The sequence below is a fragment of the Microtus oregoni genome, unplaced genomic scaffold, assembly GCF_018167655.1.
Source record: "Microtus oregoni isolate MIOR12 unplaced genomic scaffold, Mior012 000016F_ref0000370, whole genome shotgun sequence".
Classification (NCBI taxonomy): domain Eukaryota; kingdom Metazoa; phylum Chordata; class Mammalia; order Rodentia; family Cricetidae; genus Microtus; species Microtus oregoni.
In genome coordinates, this window is record NW_024543075.1 from 30,274,647 (window position 1) to 30,297,085 (window position 22,439).

At 44.5% G+C, this 22,439-nt stretch overlaps 1 protein-coding gene across 1 annotated transcript in view; it reads right to left on the bottom strand.

Annotated features, from left to right (window-relative positions):
* Insc (INSC spindle orientation adaptor protein) overlaps positions 1-22,439 on the bottom strand; it is a 110,154-nt gene that overhangs the window by 32,309 nt on the left and 55,406 nt on the right. The window contains exons 6-7 of the mRNA XM_041666940.1: positions 13,888-14,001; positions 5,130-5,255 (exon numbers count right to left, since the gene is read on the bottom strand). Of these exons, the coding sequence (XP_041522874.1) occupies positions 5,130-5,255; positions 13,888-14,001 (240 nt within the window). The remainder of the gene's footprint in view (positions 1-5,129; positions 5,256-13,887; positions 14,002-22,439) is intronic.

Consider the following 22,439-nt stretch of genomic DNA (forward strand, 5'->3'; position numbering starts at 1 on the left):
CAGTCCACTTCCTCCTGGCCAGGGTCTCTGCCTAGCACCCCCAGATCCCGTCTCCATCTTCCATCCAGTCCAGAGCTCCGCAGCTGAAGCGAGCAGCAGCCTCCCTTCCCGCACCTGCCTCCACCCCCAGAGACTTTCTACTGCGACTTGAGATTGAGCCCGTCTACTCTCCCCACTCATCTTTAATTTCTTTATCGATCTTCATTAAACTCTCCCTTTGGCTCCAGGACAAAGTGAACCAACTCCTTATTTCACACAGAAAAGGGGAGGGTGAGGGTATAAAAATAAAAGAATGTTCTCCTCAAAGTGAGACTGTCTCTTGTCGAAAGCCAGAAGAGTCATTTCTAGAATGGTCTAGAGAGCTGGCTAAAGTTGGTTGGGCACTGGGATTTGAAGGTCCCCTGCTCCTTCTGGCCTTAGACCTGAGGCATGTTTCTGTTCTGCACGTAGCCCGCTCCTTGTCTGGATCACATCCTCAGTTCTGATCCTCTTTGGTCCCATTCTTTGAGCCCTCACTTCCGTCAGTCCACTAGGAACTATTGGATCTCTGCTAGGGCTTTTGCAAAACCCTCAGCACCCAGTCTCCTTAGAGGACATCACACAGTCTCCCCGGGCCACCCTGTGGAGACAAAAAAAGCTAGACACAGCCAGGATGTGCCCCACTTTCAAGTGCCAATTAGAGACCCATCCCATGGCTACTCTCTGACAAGGAAGGGACCACTTCATTGCATGGAAGACAAAACCAAAGATCAGAGGGAAGTAATTAGCTCCTTGGGACACTCTTCCTCCCCAAACCCTGCAGTCCTTGGCAATGCCACTCTGTCTTGCTGGCCTTTCAGGAATGCAACTCTGGCCTGCCCACTTCAGCAGAGTTTGGTGCATCTGCTCTCACCGAGCTGTGTGACTTCGAGGCCCTCCCCACATCATTCTGGGCTCTGGGTCGTCTTGCTCCAGCCATCTCCCAAATGTGGTCCTGAGAACACGAGCATCTCTCTCTGGGCTCCCTTGATTCACTGAACGTGGAGCTCATTGGAGACACAAAACCTTAGGGTCCTTTGCATCTCTTAAGACTGCTGTTCCCTGTCTGCCATCAAGCACTTCTATATGCCTACTGTGATCAGGTCTGCACGGACTCTTCGGTCCTCTTTCTCCAGGAGTTCTGAAAGGAGGGAGCATCCTCTGAGGTCACAGGCCAGCCTCCCTGTTCTATCTGTATTTCTGGGCTCTCCATGCCTGGTCTTTGGAACAAGCTGCTCACCTTCTCCGTGGAGTGTAGCACAGGACAAGTAAGTGCGGGATGACTGTCTGCCAAGGACAAAGGAAAAGCATAACTAACTTCTAAAAGTGTGTTGATCCTGGGTACCAAAACAGCGTGGAGCCTGGGGCTGACCAAACTAGACCTCTACAGGGAAGACGCCCTTGGGCATTGCCAGAGAGAGCTGTGGGTGTTCACAGTTTATCTCTTCCCGCTCTGTCCCCTCCCCTCCCCAACACCTTGAGCCTAGATCCAAAGGAGTCATTGCCCTGTGATCCCCATATGCGAAGGGCCAGATCTGTGGCAAAGAAAGAGCCTGGGGTTTGGAACAAGCCGGGATGTAGTAATGTCAGTGCTGTGCATGTCCACCATTATCTCCCCATCTGTGAAGTGGGAAGGGAAGACTGGTGCTCCAGTCCCACCCAGATGCTCCACGCTGGACCTCATCACCTCCCCTCTGAGGATAGCCCTCCCTCTTAGGCTAGACCACTTCCTCCGAGAGACAATAACCTTCCAGAGCCCAGTCTCTCCCAAAGCCCTTGCCGTGAACACTGCCCTAATTGAGATCATGAGACCAGGACTCAGTTCCACTGTGAACTAAGTGTCATATGTACAACAGTCCCATGAGATTTGAATGTACCCATTTATCAGGAAGGTATGTCCAAGAAGCTCAGGAAGTTCCCTGGCATAACTTGTGGGTGTTCAAAGCTCGTAGTGTGGAGAATCAGGGGGAGCCTGCCTCTCAAAGTCCTCAGGGCTCGGCTGCACTGGAGAGATGGCTTCCCAACAGACACGTGATGAAAGCAAGAGTCTGCAGAGTGAGTGATGGACAGCGTGAAGGAGCAAGCAAGTGGGTTTAGGAGTGGGAGACTGACAGCCAGAAGGAAGAAGCAGCAGTAAGCAGCTTAAAGTGAGTGATTGCGTGTGACCAGGTATTCATCATTGACTTGGGGATCTGACTTGGAGGAGAGGAATGCCCATCACATCTTTTTTTTTTTTTTTTTTTTTTGTGGTGGGGGCTAAGTGATCTGGGTTAAGTCACAGAGATATTATTAGTATTCTCAGAATATCCATGAAGCAAGCAAGGCAGGGATGATGCATGACTTTGGAATTAAGACTTAAATCCTGCCTGCAACACTTGCTAATGATATGATTTTTGTTTGCTTGTTTGTTTGTTTGCTTGCTTGCTTGTTTACTTGCTTGCTTGTTTTGAGACAGGGTTTTTCTGTGCAGATCTGGCTGTACTGGAATTTGTTCTGTAGACCAGGCTGGCCTCGAATTTGGAGATTTGCTTACCTCTGTCTCTGGAGTACTGGGGTTAAAGGCATGTGTCATCACCACCTGGCATGATGATGTGAGTTTTGATAAGTCACAAAAACCGTCTGGGATTCTGGACTTGTTGCCTGTAAGCCGGAGCTGTTTACAGAGCTGGGCTCCTAAGTCACTGATGATACTGAAGGCAGTGTGCACTGGAGTGGTTAGGATTCAGCATATATTCTCACTGATGAGCATCTCTTCTCCTTATCTTCAGAGAGCAAGCATGCTCTTCAGCCAGCCCAGCCCTGGAAAAGATGAGCTGAACCACCCTATCTTCTGTGAGCAGCATCAGATGGGCGCAGTGAACTGCCTCCAGTTTTTATGGCTGCAGCTTTCAGCTCCAAACATGAAAGGGCTGGCGAGTTTCTTGCTGGGTTTCTTCCTACCAACCCAAAAGCTCACTGAAGTCAAGCAACTGACTGTTTTGGAGGGGATTGTGATACCACCCCCCCCCCCCCACTTTTTCCTCTATGCTCCCTACCACGCCAGAATGAAAGAGGATGAGAAACAAACCTCATTTGGCCATTTGGTCAACATCCAGGGAAGATTTACAGGAGCTAGAATGGTGGTGGATTAGGCAGCACATAAGCTTAGCATGCTTAACCCATTTCCTTCATTGAGTTTGCCTGTCTCGTCACCATGCAAACCAGTGCACGCACAAACACACTGTGTGTACATGTTCAGACAGAGCACTGGGAAGGAGAAAAATGATATCCAGTTTAATATCCAGTTTAGTCTTGGAAGATCTAGGGTTTGCTCTGAGCTCTTCTACAACCTTAGCTGTAAGTCCTTAAGCAAGTGGCTTCCCTCCTCCAAACCCATTTGTCCGTCACGTAGCAGGACCAAGGCATGAACACCTTTAACCTCAACAGATGACCTCCCATTCAGGGCTCTCAGCATACCACGAGGGACAAAAGCTTCTAGCCAAGTGGAAAGGAAGCATTCTGCTCAGAGAAGTATCAGCTTCTCTGCGCTCTTGCTGTGTGGCCTTACACAAATGGCTGCCCCATTAGGAGCTGGAAAAGAAGTGAACTCACTATTCATCCTCCACCTTGAGTAAGAAGAGCACTCTGTACTCCTCTGCCTGGTCATAGGAATGGATTTGGACAGAGGCAGGGTGGGAAGGCAAGTGACTGGCTGACTTAAGAGTCTAGACCTAAGCCAAGAAACTGGGGAAAGGTTGGGGTCACCTGGATAGGTGGGCTCAGGCTACGGGATACAGTGTGAAGGAAAGAGGGCTGTTCTTCTCCCCAGAAAGACCCCCTGTAATGTATGCAGAGCACCCCAAATCCCACAGTCAGCACAGCTATTCTGAGACACATTGGGCTTTAAGCCACAAGAATGTTCACCATGCTTCCTTATCAACAATTTGAAGAATACCCCGAATATCAGTTCAGCCTTCCCAGCTTTCCAAGCTAGTATCCTTAGGAATGATATATCTGAAGGGACACTAAGCATTTTCAGGGTCAGGTGACAGACCATCTATAGACCCAGATGTACAACCTAGCTAGGGGTTCAGAGTACCTGAGGTTAGATTACCCCAGCTTAGACTGACACAGAAGCACCTAGGACCTCCAAAGCACCAAATTCGCTATGTGACCCCACACCGCCCTGGGACACACTGGTGCAGCAAGCCCTTGGAATGGTTCCAGTTCCCCTCCCCAAGCTGTCCAGCCCTTCATGGACTGGAGCCATCCCTGCTTATCAAGACACCTGTGATGGCTTATCTTGATTATCAATTTGATTGACTGATGTGACATCTAGAAGATTGGTAACGCCTACCTCTGGGTGTGTCTATAAGTGAGTTTCCAGAGATGATTGGCACATGGAACTGGTAAGGAAGACCTCAATGTGGGTAGTGGCATCCCACAGGTCAAGACCCAGAGGGAATGAGAGCAAAAGCCAAAAAATCCTCTTTCCCTCCCCGACCTTTCTCACTTTCTGGGGGCTACCATAACATAATACATAATAAAGAAGCCAAGCTTACCCTCTCCTCTGCCACTATGGTGCATTGCTTACCTCAGGCCCAGTGTAATGGATCCTATCAACCTTGGACTGAAACTAAGAACCAAATTAAACCCAAATTCCCCTTAAACCAGTCTTCCCAGGTATTTTGCCGCAAGGATGGAACACCGACCGGCACGGTACTCAGTGGCACTTTCCCTTGCCGCTCTCACCCATCACTGGTCTGGACCCACCTCCTCTGAAATCCTGACATGAAAGGACCAACCATCCCAAACTCTGAAACCACTCTCTACCAGCTTTCCTACCAGGACCTTGTTCGTCTCACACACCAGACTCTCTTGATCTGTCACCCAACCCTGAAAATGCTTAGTGTCCCTTCAGATCTGTCGTTCCTGGTTAGACCGCAGGGCCCCTTTCCCCTTCATTTCATGAAACCCCGCAGTCAAATTCCCTAATAGTTCCATCTAAAAAGGGTCTGGCAGAAAAGGGGGCTTAGATTGAACTTGCTACATGAAGAGGACCAAATGCCATTACCGGGCTCCCAATACCAGTCGTCTCAGAGACTTCAGCCTGTTGAGAACACTGCCCTTACCTTCTCCAGCTGATGGACACCTTCTTCTACACAGCAGATAGAGGCCAGTGTGCGGAGTGCCTGTGGGTACACACACCGGAAGCTGTCCTGCCGGCAGACCTTGAAGAGGGCTACAACACCACCTTCCTGTGGAGAAGAGAATATGGCATGATCTTACCGGGTGATCTTCCCTGGATTGACTCAGTAAGAGCTGACAGCCCTCACTCGGCAGACATGATTTGGGGTATTGCTCACACACACTTAGACAATGAAGTCCATATCCCCAATACTACCAGTTGGAAAAGGGATTCCCTAGATGCATCTCTGGTTTGGGGACCAGCAACAGACATTTTGGTAGGGTTAAGGACCTACATCCTTCTGCTCAGCCCTCAGAACGGTCCTGTTGACAGGTAGGAAGCAGACAAAGGGACAGAGTCTAGGATTCAGTGTCTGTTCCCACTCCATCAACCACCATGCTTCTCCTTGCTCTTTCCCATGCCAAGGAAAGCAGGCAGAAAAGGTTTACATCAGCTCTGTTATTCATTCCTACTGTACGATGGGGGCAAAACGTACTAAAGGCCAGATGGGGAAAGCGATTCCCCCTAAGTCCACGCCAGCCTTACTCCTGCTTGTAGGAGACAACTGCTTTCAGGACGCTCGGGCAGCTCTTGGGTGTGAGTCCTTTGTATTTGGTAGGAATGGGATCACCTTTCTCTCACCTCATGGAGCCCACCCAACAGAGCATGCACCGCCCCCCACCCTGCCGTGGAATCTGGGCATAAGAAGCCTTCTGTAATCATCACAGTGGTCCTCCCATGTTCAGAGTGAGAGCACGCACAGACCATATAGGGACACACCACAGTACTCACAGACCAACGGCAACACTATCTTGTGAATGCAGAGCAAAAGTGGGTGACCCCCTCTGGCTTTGCCTCCTCCATCTCTATCCCCCTTTCCAAGGGCTAGAAGGCACTTAGACGTGGCATCGAGTGAGCAAGAGATCTGAGCACTCAGGGCAGTCACTTTTAACCTCACTACCACATCTAACTATCTTCCTGTTCCAAGAATCAAGCAAAATAGAGATGCGTTCAGCAAAATACTATCCCAGGTCCGATTTTTGATAATATACCATGAGTAGATTAGGAAGCTACCATGTACTAGGCTCTGTTTCACATACTGGGGATGCAGTCTTGACTCACTGGAAGGCTAATGAATGAGCATCTTCAGAGGAAACAAGGACCACTGCAGTCCAGTATGACTTTTCTGAAACAGCCTCAGATATTCCTCTTCTCCACTCCAAACAGGGGCTCGGGAGCTCTTCTTGCTCTAAGAGTTTCGCCTCTGACCACTGAAGGGCTCAAGACGAATTGTCCAATTCAGGAAGAGGGTATTTACTAATGCCTAATGTTTCATCGATTCCAGCTAACACTGACTACAAACTTTTATACCTCGTCTTCCTACTGGGGTGGTTGCTTTGGTGAGGAAGAGCTAGGCAAATGCATTCATGCATTTAAAATATAGTCGTTTATTATGTGCTAGACACTGCCATGGTCCTGGTTCATATTGAACTCATGGTTTGGCAGAAAGAGCAGACAGTTCTAAAAGCAAGAACAAAGCTTGGCAAAGAAGAAAAAGAAGGCAGGCATGAGGCAAGTTCTGGAGCACAGAGCAGGAGCCCCTTCATCCGGGAAGGGTCTGTAGAGTGGCAAGAGAAGCTCTCTGGTTTCAAATACATGTTATTATTAGAATGCATGTTAATATTATTAGAATTATTATTAGGAAAGATGCTCGCCCCTTTGATTCCTTGATCTATAACCCTTTACCCTGCTTTCTGATTTTCTCATGGCACATCTGTAAGTTCCATGTACAGATCGCCCTTAGACAGCAAAGCACAGTCAAGCGACAGAAACAGAAGTGCAGGAGTTGTAAGCTGTTTCTGCCAGCCTCGCTAGTTGTCAGTAGTCTCCCTCAGGATAGAATACATAAAGATAGATATTTACATCTGGGTGTATTCATATCTAGCCATTTAAGTTGCACAGGTATCGTTTTATTACACTTATCTATTGGTAAAGCATACACAAAGGTTTACATTGGGGGCAGACAATGAAGAAATAGTGCCAAAGAATCTAAGGTGGGGAGCTCATAGACCCCGGAATGAACCTACTACTACTATGTAAATAGTCTCTCAAACTGCCTTCCAAATGTGAATCTTTCTACCCAGAGACCAGTGCAGCTCTTGGTTCACATCAGAGAGATAGATAGCACTTAAAATGTGATCAAAAACCATTTATGAGTGAATACATATTATATTTGTCTTTCTGGGTCTGGGCTAAATCACTCAATATGGTGTTTTCTAGATTCATCCATTTGCCCACCAATTTCAAGATGTCGTTATTTTTACCACTGTATAGTACTCCATTGTGTAAATGTACCACATTTTCTTATACATTTTTCAGCTGAGGGGCATGTAGGTTGTTTCCAGGTTCTGGTTATTACAGATAATGCTACTATGAACACGGTTGAGCACATGTCCTTGTGGTATGACTGAGCATCTTCTAGATATATACCCAACATTGGTATTTCTGGGTCTTGAGGCAGATGGTTTCCTAATTTTCTGAGAAGTCACTATACTGATTTTCAAAGTGGCTGTACAAATTTGCACTACCACCAGCAATAAAGGAGTGTTTCCCTTGCCCCACATCCTCTCCATCTTACAGGACACAACCCCAGAGAAACTATACAACAAAGAGGACCCTAAGAGAGACATACATGGATCTACATAGGAAGGTGAAAAAGACAAGATCTCCTGAGTATTGGGAACTTAGGAGTCATGGGATAGGGTAGAAGGGGAGACAGGAGGAAGGGAGATGAGTGGAGAAAAGTAAATAGCTCAATAAAAACAATAAAAATGAGTAATGCTTTTGAATATTAGAGAAAAAATATGATCAAAATAATTGTGTTGCATGGATGAAATTCTCAAAGAATTGGTAAAATTATGGGGGTTTGGGGGTTTCTTGTTTGTTGTTGTTGTTTCTTAAGAAATCCAAGATCAAAGCCAGGAAGGCTGTGGCAGCCTCCTTTGGTTCAGAAGGCACTGAGACCAGAAAATCCACCTGAGCTCTGCATTTCCATCAGCCCCCCCCCCCATCATGTCTTTTCCCAAGCCTGTAAAAAATGTCCTCCTTAGCATTTTCAGTTATAAAAAAGAAGAAAGCCATAGACCCTTGCTAAGGGGATTCAGGTCTCAATCCTGGCTCCTTGTCTGGTTAGTTGGGGCAAAAATGCTACGTAACTGTTTAGCACGAAGAACAGCTGAGCTGGTCTGTGTGGAAGAACCTAGGGCTAGCTCTCTGGACAGTTGTGTGAGAGTTTGGCTGTGGGAGGCTTCCTGATCAGAGGGTGGCCTTGTCCCTTCATTAAAGGCATGTAAAGACCCAGGCCATGTGGAAAGGGAAAGCAGGGAAGAGAGCTACCGAGGAGTTTAGACGGATTATCTGACAAACCATCCCAGAGCCCCCACCAGGACTGACAACAGCACTTATCCTGGGGTAACACTGGGATTGACTGAGCTAGCAGATCATGCTGTTGGCTGGGGCTTGTTTAATTTTATAGAAAGCTCTGGGCTCTAAGCCCAGATGCATAACAATATGAATTATTCAGACAGCTTGGGATGAGCTGTCATAACGTTGGCAGGGGCCACTCCGGGGTGTGGAGGCTGGAGATGGAAGGAATTAAAAAGGAGCTGGGGTAACTGTGACACAGCATCGTGGCGTTTGTGTGCTCTGCGTGGAGGGGGAGAGGGCTGCCACCATCATCGTGAGGAGACTGGGCTCATTCATGGGTGTCTGGATCCAGATACACTCAGAGGACCGACCCCAGACAGACTGCCTAGGTCTCAACTAGGAGCAGCTGGGACAGATGAATGACCCAGAGATCACAGTGGGCTCTGCAGGTGTCATGAAGACCACTGGGGCACCTTTCACATTGATCCCAGTGTTGAGTTCTTTACTGCGTGTCTGAGGTAGGATGTTTTCTGCACTGGACTCCCACATGGTGCTTCTGCTACTGGAACTCACTTTGCCATCGTCTGGACTGAAAAGATAGAAGGCATCACCATGTCCTCTCCCTGCTTCTACCCTCAGCCTACTTCATCCCAAGGACCAGACACAATAAGGTTGAAATGAGGACTGGCATCAGAAGACCTGGCTAAAATTCCAGCTCTGCATGAACGGATATAACTTAAAACAAGCCCTGACCATCTGAGAACCTGCTTCCTCCCTTTAAACATGTGAATTTGGGGCTCTGGGGAGATGGCTCCATGGGTAAAGCAGTTGGTGTACAACTGTGAGGACCAGTGTTCAGATCCCCAGCACCCAGATAAATGCCAGGTAGACTTGGCAATCCTATAATCCCAGTGCACAGGAAGTAGAGACAAGAGATTCCCAGAACCAGCAGGCTAGCTAGATTAACCATGTCAGTGAGTCCTGAATTGACAGACTCTGCTTCCATGCACAAAGTAGAAGGCAATCAAGGAAGACAGGCACTGTCAACCTCAGACTTGCCAATGCATGTGCCTACATATGTAGCTACACACACATGAGCCTACACACATGCAAACATGCATACACACATACACACCACAAAATACACACATACACACCAAGAATGTAGCAGTTATAACTCTTAACGTATCTGAGGACGGCTGATTCATCAATGAGGTAGCAAGCAGAAAGTACAACACAGTGCTTCGGTCGCTAATGAAAGACATGGAGGCCTAGGGAGTAGGCAGTGGGGAGAAGAGGAGGAGTGGGAAGCAAGGAAGGTAAAAGGGAGCGAAGAGCAGCACTGCTGGGAGACAGTTCACAACACACAAGGGCATGTCACCTTTAATAAACAGCCTAGTTAATCTTATTGGTTCCCATGTCTCAGCTCCCCACTTATGCAACTGGAGTGGGTGCGGTCTTCTGCACAGGACTTTGAGAAGGCTTACACAAACACTCAGAACATTATCAGGCACATAGTCAATACTATCCGAATTGTTTTTAATACTGATACTACCATACCTATCATCATCATCACCACCACCATCATCATCATCATCACAGTGACCGTTTGCAGCTTTAGAAAACTCAGGCTCCAAGTTTCCCCAATTCCCATCAAGACCTCCCAGTCCTTACTTTTACCAGCCTCACACCCAGGGAAAGTTAACCATTCATTGTGTAACGCACCAGAAGCCAAGACAGAAGAAATGACGATTGAGACGGATGGCGTTGTTGGAGCAGGGACTTGGCCCTGTCAGGAAGGACCCTAAGTTTTAAGCAATGAAGCTGGTGAAAAGCAGAGAACAGAGGTAGGAGGAGCTGGTTTCAGGCTGGAGCTGGGCAGGGTACTGTGGGTCATGTGTGACAGATGCTCATCTCAGGGATGGGTGGGGATCAAATACCATAGCTATGCAAAAAACTACCAGTCCAGGGCCTGGCACATGAGGAACAGCCAGGATACAGTACATTTGAACATTTTTTTAATGTTTTGGTCACAACTGTTCACCTTGGAGAGGCTATGGTGGGATATAGCTCCAAGCATCGTGATAAGATTTGAAATTTCTAGTCCAGGCTGCTGAGAGTCCAGGCTACACTGGGAGCCCAGAGTTGTGTGGGTAGCTGGGGGCAGGGAGACTGGGAGAGGTGAGGAAATGGAGGAAGCAGTGACCAAATGAGGAAAACACTTCACCATGGCTGCCTGTTCAGACTGGAGTTTGACAAGATGAGAACTGCAGGCTTCCTGTTCCACCAGGAAGGCCAGACACTGTGGTGGAGTAAGGAAGTCTCTTAAAATCCCACAGTTCACAAAGGCAGGGCTGACGGTACCAGGCCTGGCCAGCCTCCTTCTATGAGCAGGGCTAGTATGAGAACTGCCTATGGTTCTTGCCCAGGCCTTTGTCCCCTGCTCTCACCCCTCCCAGGCCTCTCTCCCCTTCCCTTTCCCCTCCCAGGCCTTCCTCCCCTGCCCTCTCACCTCCCAGGTCTCTCTCTCTCCCCTGCCCTTTCCTCCCAGGCTTTCCTCCCCTGACCTCTCCACTCCCAGGCCTCTCTCCCCTGCTCTCACCCCTCCCAGGCCTTCCTCCCCTGCCCTCTCACCTCCCAGGTCTCTCTCCCCTGCCCTTTCCTCCCAGGCCTTCCTCCCCTGCCCTCTCACCTCCCAGGTCTCTCTCCCCTGCCCTTTCCTCCCAGGCCTTCCTCCCCTGCCCTCTCCCACCCAGGCCTCTCTCTTCCTGCTCTATGCCCTCCCAGGACTCTCCCCCCTGCTCTCTCCCATCCCACTGGACATGTTTGAAATCAACATTAGCCCAGGTTGAGTCCCAGACTCCTGAGGAGACTAGCAGGAAGTTAAGCACTACCCATGGCTTAGATTCAAACTTAATCTCCTTTCTGTTTTCACAAAAGAGGAACATGGCAACAGGCAGGTAGTAGGCATTGTCTACACCAGCAGCACACAGAAAGGAGGTTTTGAGAACCTGGGCCAGCCAAGATTTGCCACTTTTTTTTTTTTTAAAGAGAAAAGCATTCTTTGTTCCAAAAGAAATTCAGCTAAGTCTGGGAATTTAATCTCCAAACTGGAGTTGAGAGGTTGAAGAATGTCTTTGTTCTGCACAGTATCATGTGACCTCTGAAGGACAAGACTCGCCACCAAGAGAATGATGGAGTCACAGAATCCTTGGGAGAGACAGCCCAACTCCTTCCTTGTTTCCTTTTCCCCAGTAAAACCACATGCATTCAAGTAAAATCTTAACTAATGCCCCCCAAAGAGAGTAGCAGCCAGCAAGGGATTAGAAATCACCTGGAAAATAAACCTATCTACCATTCCAGACTAATTAAAACAGAATCAGAAATTGCTTAAACCTCCCGTGATTCTGGGTCACACTTTGGCCTAAGGCTTGAACCAGGAGTCACTACTGTGGGTTTGGGGCCATGAACTTGGAACCAGAGCTCTTGGTTTCTAATTCTGAACTGACCCATTTATTAGCTCTGTGATTTTGGGTAAGTTCTGCAAGGCATAAACTCTATTATAAATGGAAACAACAGAGTCCCCACTACGTAGGCTGTTTCCATGTTTTAAAAGAACCAAGTTATGCAAGGCATGAATGATAGAGCTATAATGTCAGCTATTGCCATTAAACACAATCCACTTGTTTCCTGACCAGAGCTGACAAGCCTTTACCCCAGTTTCACTTCTTTAAGGGCTTTGATCAGTGACTCTGAGGTTTATCATCTCCCAGAGAACTTGCTGAAATGAAGAGTCCCAAGCATTGCCCAGAACTGCAAGATATCGGTGTTTTTAAACTTTCTGAAGAATTGCTATCCAGACGGGACTGGAGGCCACACACATGGATCCTCCTCCTGAGACTGGCATCTGAATCTCCAGAAGAAAGAACTGAGTTCTACTCGGGTCACTAGCTCACGTAGCTTCTTTTCCCAAGCAAAAGGAAGACAGCAATAAACCTAACTTTGGCCCTAGAGCCACAGTCCAGAGTGAGTCAACCAGGAAGCTGGTGATTCACACAGTTGTCTTGTTTATTCCCTCTTCCTCTCATACAGTGCTGGAGTGGCCATAGGCCTTTGAGGATCTGACCAAGAAGCTTAGAAGGGGATATTCAGATAGATCCAATAAGAACACACGTGTCTGACAAGATGAAGTCCCTGTTTACAGACACTTTCTGCCTCTTTCTTCTGAAAACGCTGCTGCTAACTATTATGGGGTAGAAGGTATAGTGAAAGCTATTAAGGGATTTGAATGGAGCCTAGCTACAGGTAAGGCTGTACCTAAAAAGGGTTTTTTGAACTGAGTTTAAGACACTACATCTCTTACTTCCACAATGAAAGGAGGCCGATAAAATCAATGTTTATGGATTTATTTATCTGTTTATGGCAATGTTGCTATATTTCAAATGGTCTTTGAATCACTACATCTTTTATAGACAGACACCAGGGATCCCACATTGTCAAGAAGAGATGTATGGAATGGGAAAGAAGGGTTGACACTTGTGGCAGGTGCCTTGTTAGAAAGACGGCAGACTTCTGTGGACATATCTGCAATGATTAATCTTGGCTGTCAATGTGGCTGAGTCTGAAATCAACTAAGAAACACAGCACTGAGGGATTTTCTCGACTAGGATGGTTGAAGTGGGAAGACTCGCCCTAAATGTGGGTGTTATCCACTAGCAGTGGCCTGAATATCAGGAAGTCGGGGAGAAACTTTAGCTTTTTGCTTTCTTGGATTATGTATCTTGCTGGCAAGTTTATCTATGCTTTGCAAACCTGTTCCCAAGCTCATCATCTTTGTAGCTGCTGTTGCATCCACCACATCCTCTACTGACATTGGAAACCAGAATTTTCAGTCTTCCAATACAGAATAAAGCCAGCGGCTCTCCAGGAATCTCCCAGGCCTGAGTGGCTATTGACTCTCAGTCTCTCGAATGTGAAGGCAGCCATTGCTAGACTACCCAGATGGCACTGTGCAATGCACTCTAGGGAGTCCTGCTTTAATAGATGCATTTCATAAGTTATGCTCCTTTGGGGAACCCTAACTACTATATCCGTTTGTGTCAGTTGGGAAATGAAGTCATGGGGTCTAGGAAACAGGGAGAAAAATGATTCTTCCAAAGTCACACAGCAAGTTTGGCCAAGACAAATCTGAGCCAGCTGTTCCCACCTACCCAACAGGCAGATCTTCCTCCTTCTTCCCCCAGCCCCGCTCTCTGGTCCCCAACCCCGAAATTCACCTTGGCTATGATGCGACACAAAGGAGCCCCCTCCTGGGTCAGGCTGAACAGGTTCCCTGTGGTAGACTCCATGATGTAGATATTGTCTGAGGTATCGATTTTTCTCACAAGTGCCTGGGAAGAGAGAAAAGTCAACTGATTAACTTCCACCTGCCTCTGTTGCTCTTCCTCAATGGAAAACCAGGGGGTCCATGCTTCTCATAGCCTCTGTGGAATCTGAAGTCCTGTCTCATGTACTTGTGGAACAATATGACACTGTCTGGGGTGAGGTCTGAGCTCCATTGAAAAGATGCAGGGATGGAGGATCATGTCAAACCAATAGTGCATGGGTACCAAATGAGCTCCATCCTAGTTCCCTGAAGGCCTCAGCAAACACCTTTCCATTGTGCTGTAACTCCACAATGAGAACAGAAACCACAGATGAAATAAGCAAGCATCAACTGTGACAGCAAAGGCATGCCAATAGCTACAACCAAACAATTTGCTCATTCTGCATGGCTGTTAGACAAGGGTAAACCCCAGCCAGTGATGGGCTCAAGGGCTGAAACAAGCACTCCCCAGTAGCATCACACTGCCTAGGATATTTAGATTGGGGACATAATCGTGACAAATAGTGACACCAGAATTTGACGGACAAGTAGGTAACTCCATGAGTAATGAATGCTGTACTAATTAAATATGAAGCACTCTAGAATATGTGGAGAAGGTTAGATATAGGACCACAATCTTAAGGAAGAGCCAGGAAAGCCATTAACAAATAAGATATGAAAATTATTCCTAGAAGAGTTTAGCTAATTTCTGGGGGAGAAATGCCTTACAAATGGAAACACTTCATAATCAGCCATTAGCTTTGGCTCGTGTGACTCATTATTGATTATCAGCTTTTCTTACCGACTAATGAAGGCACTTATTCAAGTTTCCCCAGGGAAATGTAGATATGGAGACCTGCCTTCATGGGCCTCCTATGAGAGGACAAGATCTGCAAAATATGGCTGCAAATCTCAGGTATTTTTAGTTGCTCTCTGTGTATATATATGCATATGTGTGCATGCATGTGTGTGAGCATGTGTGTATGCCTGTGTACTCTTGTGTGTTTCCATGTGTATGCACATGTGTATGCATGGCTGTGTGCACTTGTATATGTGCCTGTGTGCATGCATGTATGTATATATGTGTGCATGCATGAATGTGTACATGTGTATATGCATGTGTATATATGTACCTCTCCATCCAATATTTTGATTCAAAGTCTCTCACTAAACCCAGAGCTCACTAGTTCGGGCGGTGAGCTCAAAGGGTCTTTCTGTCTTCCTGTTCAGCTGTGTAATGGCACACACATACCACTGCACCAGCTTCTCTAACATGGGTGAATCTGGGAGGTGGAATTTAGGTCTTCCTTCTTGTACAGCAATTACTTTACAGGTTGAGCTCTCTCCCCAGCCCTTTTTTATTTTGTCTTGAAACAGAGTCTCATGCAACTCAGAATACCCTTGAATCTCTAACTCAATCCTCCTGCCTCTGTCTCTGAGTGCTAAGATTATAGGCATGTACTGCAACTCCTGCATTATTTATTTTTAAATATCAAGAGGCTATGTTTTTAAATCACCTAGTGTTGTAGAAAGGAAGAAAGGGATTCAGGCTCTAGTTTCAGTTTTCCTTTAACTCTCTATTCTAATCAAGAATGCATTTGGCTAAGAGCAGATTCTGAAACTAAAATGCCTGAGTTCCAATCCTGACTCTGCCACTGCTGGCGATGTGAAGATGGTTTGTGATAGCCTTTCTTTGCCTCAGCTTCCTCACCTGTACAATGTTGGGATAAACAGCATCTGTTTCTCACACTAAGGATGCTCTTATCCTGAACTTGCCAACAAGCACTGAGAGAACTTCTGAAAGTGCCCACTATAGTGAAGTAAAACATTGTTAGAAGTCATCATTTTGTGGTCTCGGGCAAATTAGATAAACTTATTAGGACCTGGTTTCACCACTTACAAATTGATGGAAATGAAGAGATTTGGGTGTGTCTCTTTTGTTCTCTTTACTCATACACACAGAATTTTTCACACACACACACACACACACACACACACACACACAGAGGTTAATCCTTAGATTGAGTGTATATTTAAACAAACTACATTAAAAAATATTCTCTAAGATTTGTTAGGTACCTCATATAAGAGAGTCAACAAAAGCAGGCATTAACAACCAAGATTTGCCAGCACAGATCTCTGTAATGAATATGCATTTTTGGTCCCTTCCCCCTGTTGACTTGAAACAAGCTCTGCTCTTTCCCATTATGCAGAGACTTGACAACAAATGACACAGCTACCTCTCCCAGGACCCATTTTTTTTTCTTTTCAGGATCCCCTTAAGATACTGCCACCCCCAGACAACAGGAAGTAAATTTAAGAAGACGATGCCTATATTCCCAAGAGGTGGGGTGGGTGGTTTTTGATCTTTTATTGGGTTATGGATATTTGTCATTGTTTAGGGAGATTGATTAAAAGTTGTTATTGGTAATGGTGAGGGGAAAAGTTAAATAAAGAAAATTAGATACAAGGTTCTTGCTTTGAAAAGAAAAAAGGGAGATATAGATATAATAGGATAAAAAAGTAAATTATTGATTCTACTCTGAAAAAAGGGAGGATATAGATATGATAACACAAAAAGGTAGACTATTGAATCTACTTTTTAAAAGCAACTAGTTTTAAGTGTTTTACATTGAATTGGACATTTGTATATTGTATGCAAATACTTTTATATATTGATAAATAAATATTTTGTATAGTGATACAAATTTAAAATTAATTTGTTAGAACATACTGTACATGCATTTCTACTCTTGTTTAAGGTGTTGTACCTATACAACTCATTTATTAATTTAATGCAAATACCTTTCTTTGAAAATTATTGTTGCCAACTGTCTAGAATAATAAGGAAATGCAGGTTAGTAGTTAACTGCCTATTACAATTGAGCTTGTAATCACATTAGGTATGTTTTCAAGGTCAAATAAATATATATTTCAGATAGACAGGTCATCTTCAAACAGTCATAGCTCTACAGAATATGGCATTTAAGATACCTTAATAGCATAGGCTTTTTTTTAAAACCATAATGAGACATGATGGAAGAAGGTCATTGGCTAATAAACAAACTGCCTTGGCCCATTTGATAGGTTAGAACATAGGTGGGTGGAGAAAACAGAACAAAATGCTGGGAGAAAGAAGCTGAGTCAGGCAGTCACCATGATTCTCCCACCCGACGCAGCCACAGGTTAAGATCTTCCCTGGTAAGCCACCTCGTGGGCTATAGAGATTATTAGAAATGGGTTAGATCAATATGTAAGAGCTGGCAAATAAGAGGCTGAAACTAATGGGCCAGGCAGTGCTCAAAAGAATACAGTTTCTGTGTAATTATTTCAGGTAAAACTAGCCGGGTAGTGGGACACAGCCTGCCGCTCCTTCTTCAACAGAGACATGTGTGCTCCTTGCTAACCAATATACTTCTGAGAGGATGGTGGGCATCAAAAAAACTCTACATTGAATTTATTTTCTTTGTTGCAAAAGTAAGCCACTGGGCAAGAAAATGCCCTTGCCTTGACTGCTGACAGTATGCTATCACACAAGCAGGATGCACAAAAAAAAAAGAGACTATCAAACATTATCAAGAGAAGGAGGGACAGCCCTTCAGAATATCCTGCTTCACAGAAAAGTCTGTTGGATATGCTAGACCTGTAGACCAAAGATGGATGCCCTAACTTTGCAGAGGAACCTTGGGTGACTGTCCAGGAAGTCAACTGTTTTTGTCATTTCTTGCATTTTTTGGAAGTGGCTTGCTCGCACTTTCTGCTTACTCAGTTAATATTATTTCCTTCTTGGGTCTCTGAGGGAGATTAAGACTAGATAGTTATTGTTTTCCTTGTTTGCCAGATGCAGAAAAGAAACTCACTAAAGAGGTGTAAAGTGTATAAGGTTGAGATATAGTAAAAGATAGTTTTGGATGGTAATGCAAGTTAAGACAGAAAGTAGGTACAAGATTTTGGAATCACCAAGATAGGATATATAATCAAGTATTTTCTCGAATTTGTAAAACGCAAATGCACTAAACATTGTTGGCTTACTTATTGCCTGTATATATTGTATATAGCTATTGTATTTGTTATATAAATATAGTTTTTCTTATACTAGTTATAGCCTTCTTTTTATTTTAGACAGAAAGGGAAATGTGGTAATATTTTATTTGTATTTTAATAAATAAAGCTTGCCTGAAGACCAGAGAGAAAAGCTATACCACTAGAGGCCACTGGTGGTGACACATACCTTTAATCCCTGGATTGGGAAGCAGAGGCAGACAGATCTCTGTGAGTTCAAGGCTACACTGAACTACACAAGATTGACCCAGAAACAGGTCCAGGTGGTGGTGGCTCACACCTTTGATCTCAGTGTTTGGAAGTCACACACCTTTAATCCCAGCACTAGGGAGGTAGACAGGAGTGATATGACTGGGTGGAAAGAGAAATATAATTAGGAAGAGATAGAAACTCACTAGAGTATGGAGTCTGAGGTTTGGTGGAGACACAGTGAAGTCTGGGGATTGCCCCTTTAGTCTGAGCATTGGTAGAGGTAAAAGGTATCTCTAGTGGCTTACTGCTCTGCTTCTCTGATCTTCAGCTTTAACCCCTATATCTGTCTCTGGGTTTTTATTATTCATGTTACAGCCATGAGTAGCAAAATAAATCAAATGGAAATGTAGACTTCATATATTGTGGTCATGTACCTAAATGATAATTACCTAATGTTCCTGATGAGTGTTTGCACTTGAAGCAAATTAGCATTAAATTAAACAATTCAAGCCCAATGTCTTCTGCAATCAACTGCTAATATTAGACCATTTATGTCTGAGAATAATTTTATGTTAATGTCTAAACACATATATACAGTAATTACACCCCAGACATATCTTGGGGACAAAGAAAAGTTGTAAGCATACTTTTCCACAGCATAAATTTGGAAAAACAGATCTAAGTCTCCTGAAGAATCCATAAAGCTCTGAACATTACAATGTCAGTCTTTAATTCGACTCTTGTTCCACATTTGAGGAACCTGAAAAACACATAACTGTATAGGTCATGGTTCACAAAACTATTGTGATAGCTAATACTTGTGGCCAGCCTGACCAGAGTTTACATCACTGTGGAAACACACCTCTGCGTGCATCTATGAGTGTTTCTAGAAAAGTTTAACGGAGGAGGGAAGTGGGGGCCATCTTATGAGCTAGGGGCCCAGAATGAATAAAAAGAAATGAGCTGAGTATCAACATTCCTGTCTTCTTCCTGACTGAGGACAGACAGAGTGTGACAACTGCCTCTGTTCCTGCTACTGTTATGCTTTCCCCATCATGATGGACTACACCCCCCTTTCAACAGTAACCCAAAATAAACCCTTCCCTTTTAAAGTTGCTGTTGTCAAATATTTTGTCATAGCCACAAAAAGTAACAAATACTCCCTATGAGTCTGTATTTCTGCTTTGAAGGTTAATGGTCCCATTACTAATGTGCACATGACCTCACTTAGACTAGAAAATCCAGAAGCCAACGCAAGTGTGCCTTTCAATCCCACTCACAATACTCACTGTGTCCTGGCCTCCACCAGCATCTAACAATCCGTGAACTCACCAAGCTCCCACCTGGTGAAAGAGGCAGAGCTGACCCAGAGCCCTTTGCTGATCCCAGGCTTTTCCATCATGCTCTTGCCAAAGCCACACTTCCCCTGAACTACTTCAAGGTGAGATTTTTCCAGCATGTCTGTAGTATGGAGGTCTCCCTCAACTAATGCCTCTGTGTTCAATCCCTAGGTCTCTCCTCCTACTCAATTCCTTCTTCATCAGACTTAAAACAGCTTTCTACATCACGGTCAACTTCCTGCCTGTATCCCCAGGAAAAGCCTATCAATTTTGGTAACTGATACATACACATTTCTAAAAGTTAATTTTTGGAGAGTTTGCTTGTCATAATTTTGGGTTTTTTTTTGTTGTTTCTTATTTTATTTTGTTTTGTTTTAGGAAATCAAAGAGAAACTTGAGCACTGTAGGATAATGTTTTTATACACTGTAAAGATTTGTCACATGATTGGTTTAATAAAATGCTTATTGGCTAGTAGTCAGGCAGGAATTATAGACAAGGTAACCAGACTAAGAGAATTCTGGGAAGAAGAAAGACAGAGACACAGTCACCCACTAGATGCAGAGGAAGCAAGATAAGAAGGCCTTACTGAGAAAAGATACCAACCCACATGGCTAAACATAGATAAGAGTTATGGGTTAATTTAAGTTGTAAGAGCTAGTTAATAATAAGCCTGAGCTAATAGACTAAACAGTTTATAAACAATATAAGCCTCTGTGTGTTTCTTTGGTATTAAATGGCTGCATGACCAGGCAGAACAGAAACTTCCATCTACACTGGAGACATTTCAAAAAGATGCTTCACTCTAGATCATAAGAAGGGTCAAAGGCTGTAAACAAAATAAAACAAGACAGACTTACAAGGTAAGTGACAAGTACTTTCTTAAACAACAGACCACATATTCTTGTTTTTCTGAAACAACAAGAATAATAACAATGTCTTTAAGAACAGGAGAAAGGGGTGTGAAGGAGAAAGGATTTATAACATCCATCAGCTCTAAACAAGGCACCAGAAAGTACAGTGTCTTTCAGTTGTTTCTCAATCAGAAAGAATCAATGAGCATCAGTGAAATCTACCAGAAGCAAGAGAAACCAAAGTGGCTAAAATGCATTTCTCAAAAGAATCAAGGAAAACATTGTGAGACTTTTCCTGGAGCCCTCGCTGGAAAGCATGCAGTTGGATAAAGTGAGCCAAGGAGTTTCATCAAGCCCAGACAGATGGGCAGGGCATAGTGAATTAAAGATAGCTATAGACTCCAATCTATTCCTCTCAAAGAAGTCTGCATTCTAATCACCCTTCCTTTGAATTTAATGTCTTGCTTGCCCCTTAGAAGCCAGTGACTGGCAGTAGTGATGTCCCAGAACTTCCAAGATAAATTCATAAGAAGCCTTGAGCAGTCAACCAGGCTTCTTTGGATAGTCCTTTGGAAGCCCTAGAATGGCATGTAAGACGTTTGAGAACCCAGAAAAAGTCTCCTGAAGAATCCCTATCTACACTCCCCCTGAGAACAGACTTAAGGCACACATACATGTGACAGAAGCTCACTGGAGGTCATCAATCTGCCAGCTGGATAGCATCTCCTTGAAGGACAGGAAACAATAGTCACTCAGCTAAATCACTTACACTTATGATCATGAAATATAACGAAAACTATTATTAGGGTTTGCTTTTATTCTTTAGCAAGGTTGTGAAACACAGGGACATGTCACAAAGATCGGCATGGATACCCCAAAGGGTGAATGGACAAATGCCCTGATGAAAGTTCTGAGAAGTGGGAAAAGGAAACCACTCATGTCTTAGAATACACACTGGAGAAATGCACGATTCTGGGGAGATAGCACAGAGTGGACACACTGGACAGAACCTGGACAAAGTATCAACAACCCAGCATTGGATTAACTGTTGATCAGGGAGAAAATGTCTCTTAGCTGAGAATACCCCACTTAGGAAGGTAAATGAAGATAATATGTGAGACCCAAAACTTGGATGATTTCATTCCCCTCAAGAAGAAAAATATCCTTAAGTCTAGAAGAAAATGCTACACACAACAAAACAAAAGAATGTGCCAGAAACCCACGGTATGTGAGAAAAGCTGCCGAGATCTGGAGGCCATATAAAGAGACCTGTATGAAAAGAAGAGTGGAGGCTCAGAATTCTGTAGGGCCTCTTTTGAAGTGTTAGTATACCAGCAGGAAGAAAGAGAACCAGGGAACCAGACTGCTGCTGAAAATTAATGGTACAGTGGAAAGAAACACCACTGTTCAAACATAACAAACAATGGCGCTGCAAGCAGCGTCTGGCTCCAAAGCTAGCTAGCTGTCATGGATCAAAGGTGCCAAGGATCTGGCAAGAAGGTGCCTTGGTGCAGAAAGTGTAGGAACCAGATGGAAATTCTCTGTAGGAGCTGGGGGTCCCAAGTCCAGAGGATCTTCAAGTGAGAAGCAGGGGCAACAACCATCATGACTTAATTCTATTTATGTCTGTGATTTTGCATATTTTTATTTTGATAGCTAAAATTTTTCAGCATAGTATTATGCAATTTCCTATATATTATCTGTATTGACATACAAATAAAATTCCTGCATCAGTCATTCAGATATAGTGACTGTAATTTGAACATCAAAACAACCTAACATCATTTAAAATATGTGAAAAACATTTCTTTAACATTTTTGTAACTTCTCATCATCAAATTTATATCCGCAGTGTACTTTCCTTCCAAAAATTTTCCTAAATGTATTGAATTTAAATTTTAAAGTGTTTTATTGATTACTCTTATAATACTTATCATTGATATTTTGACACTTTATTTTATATACCTTTACTAGAAGCTTCCAAGTGTCATAAACAAACAAACCCACATTTTTCCTG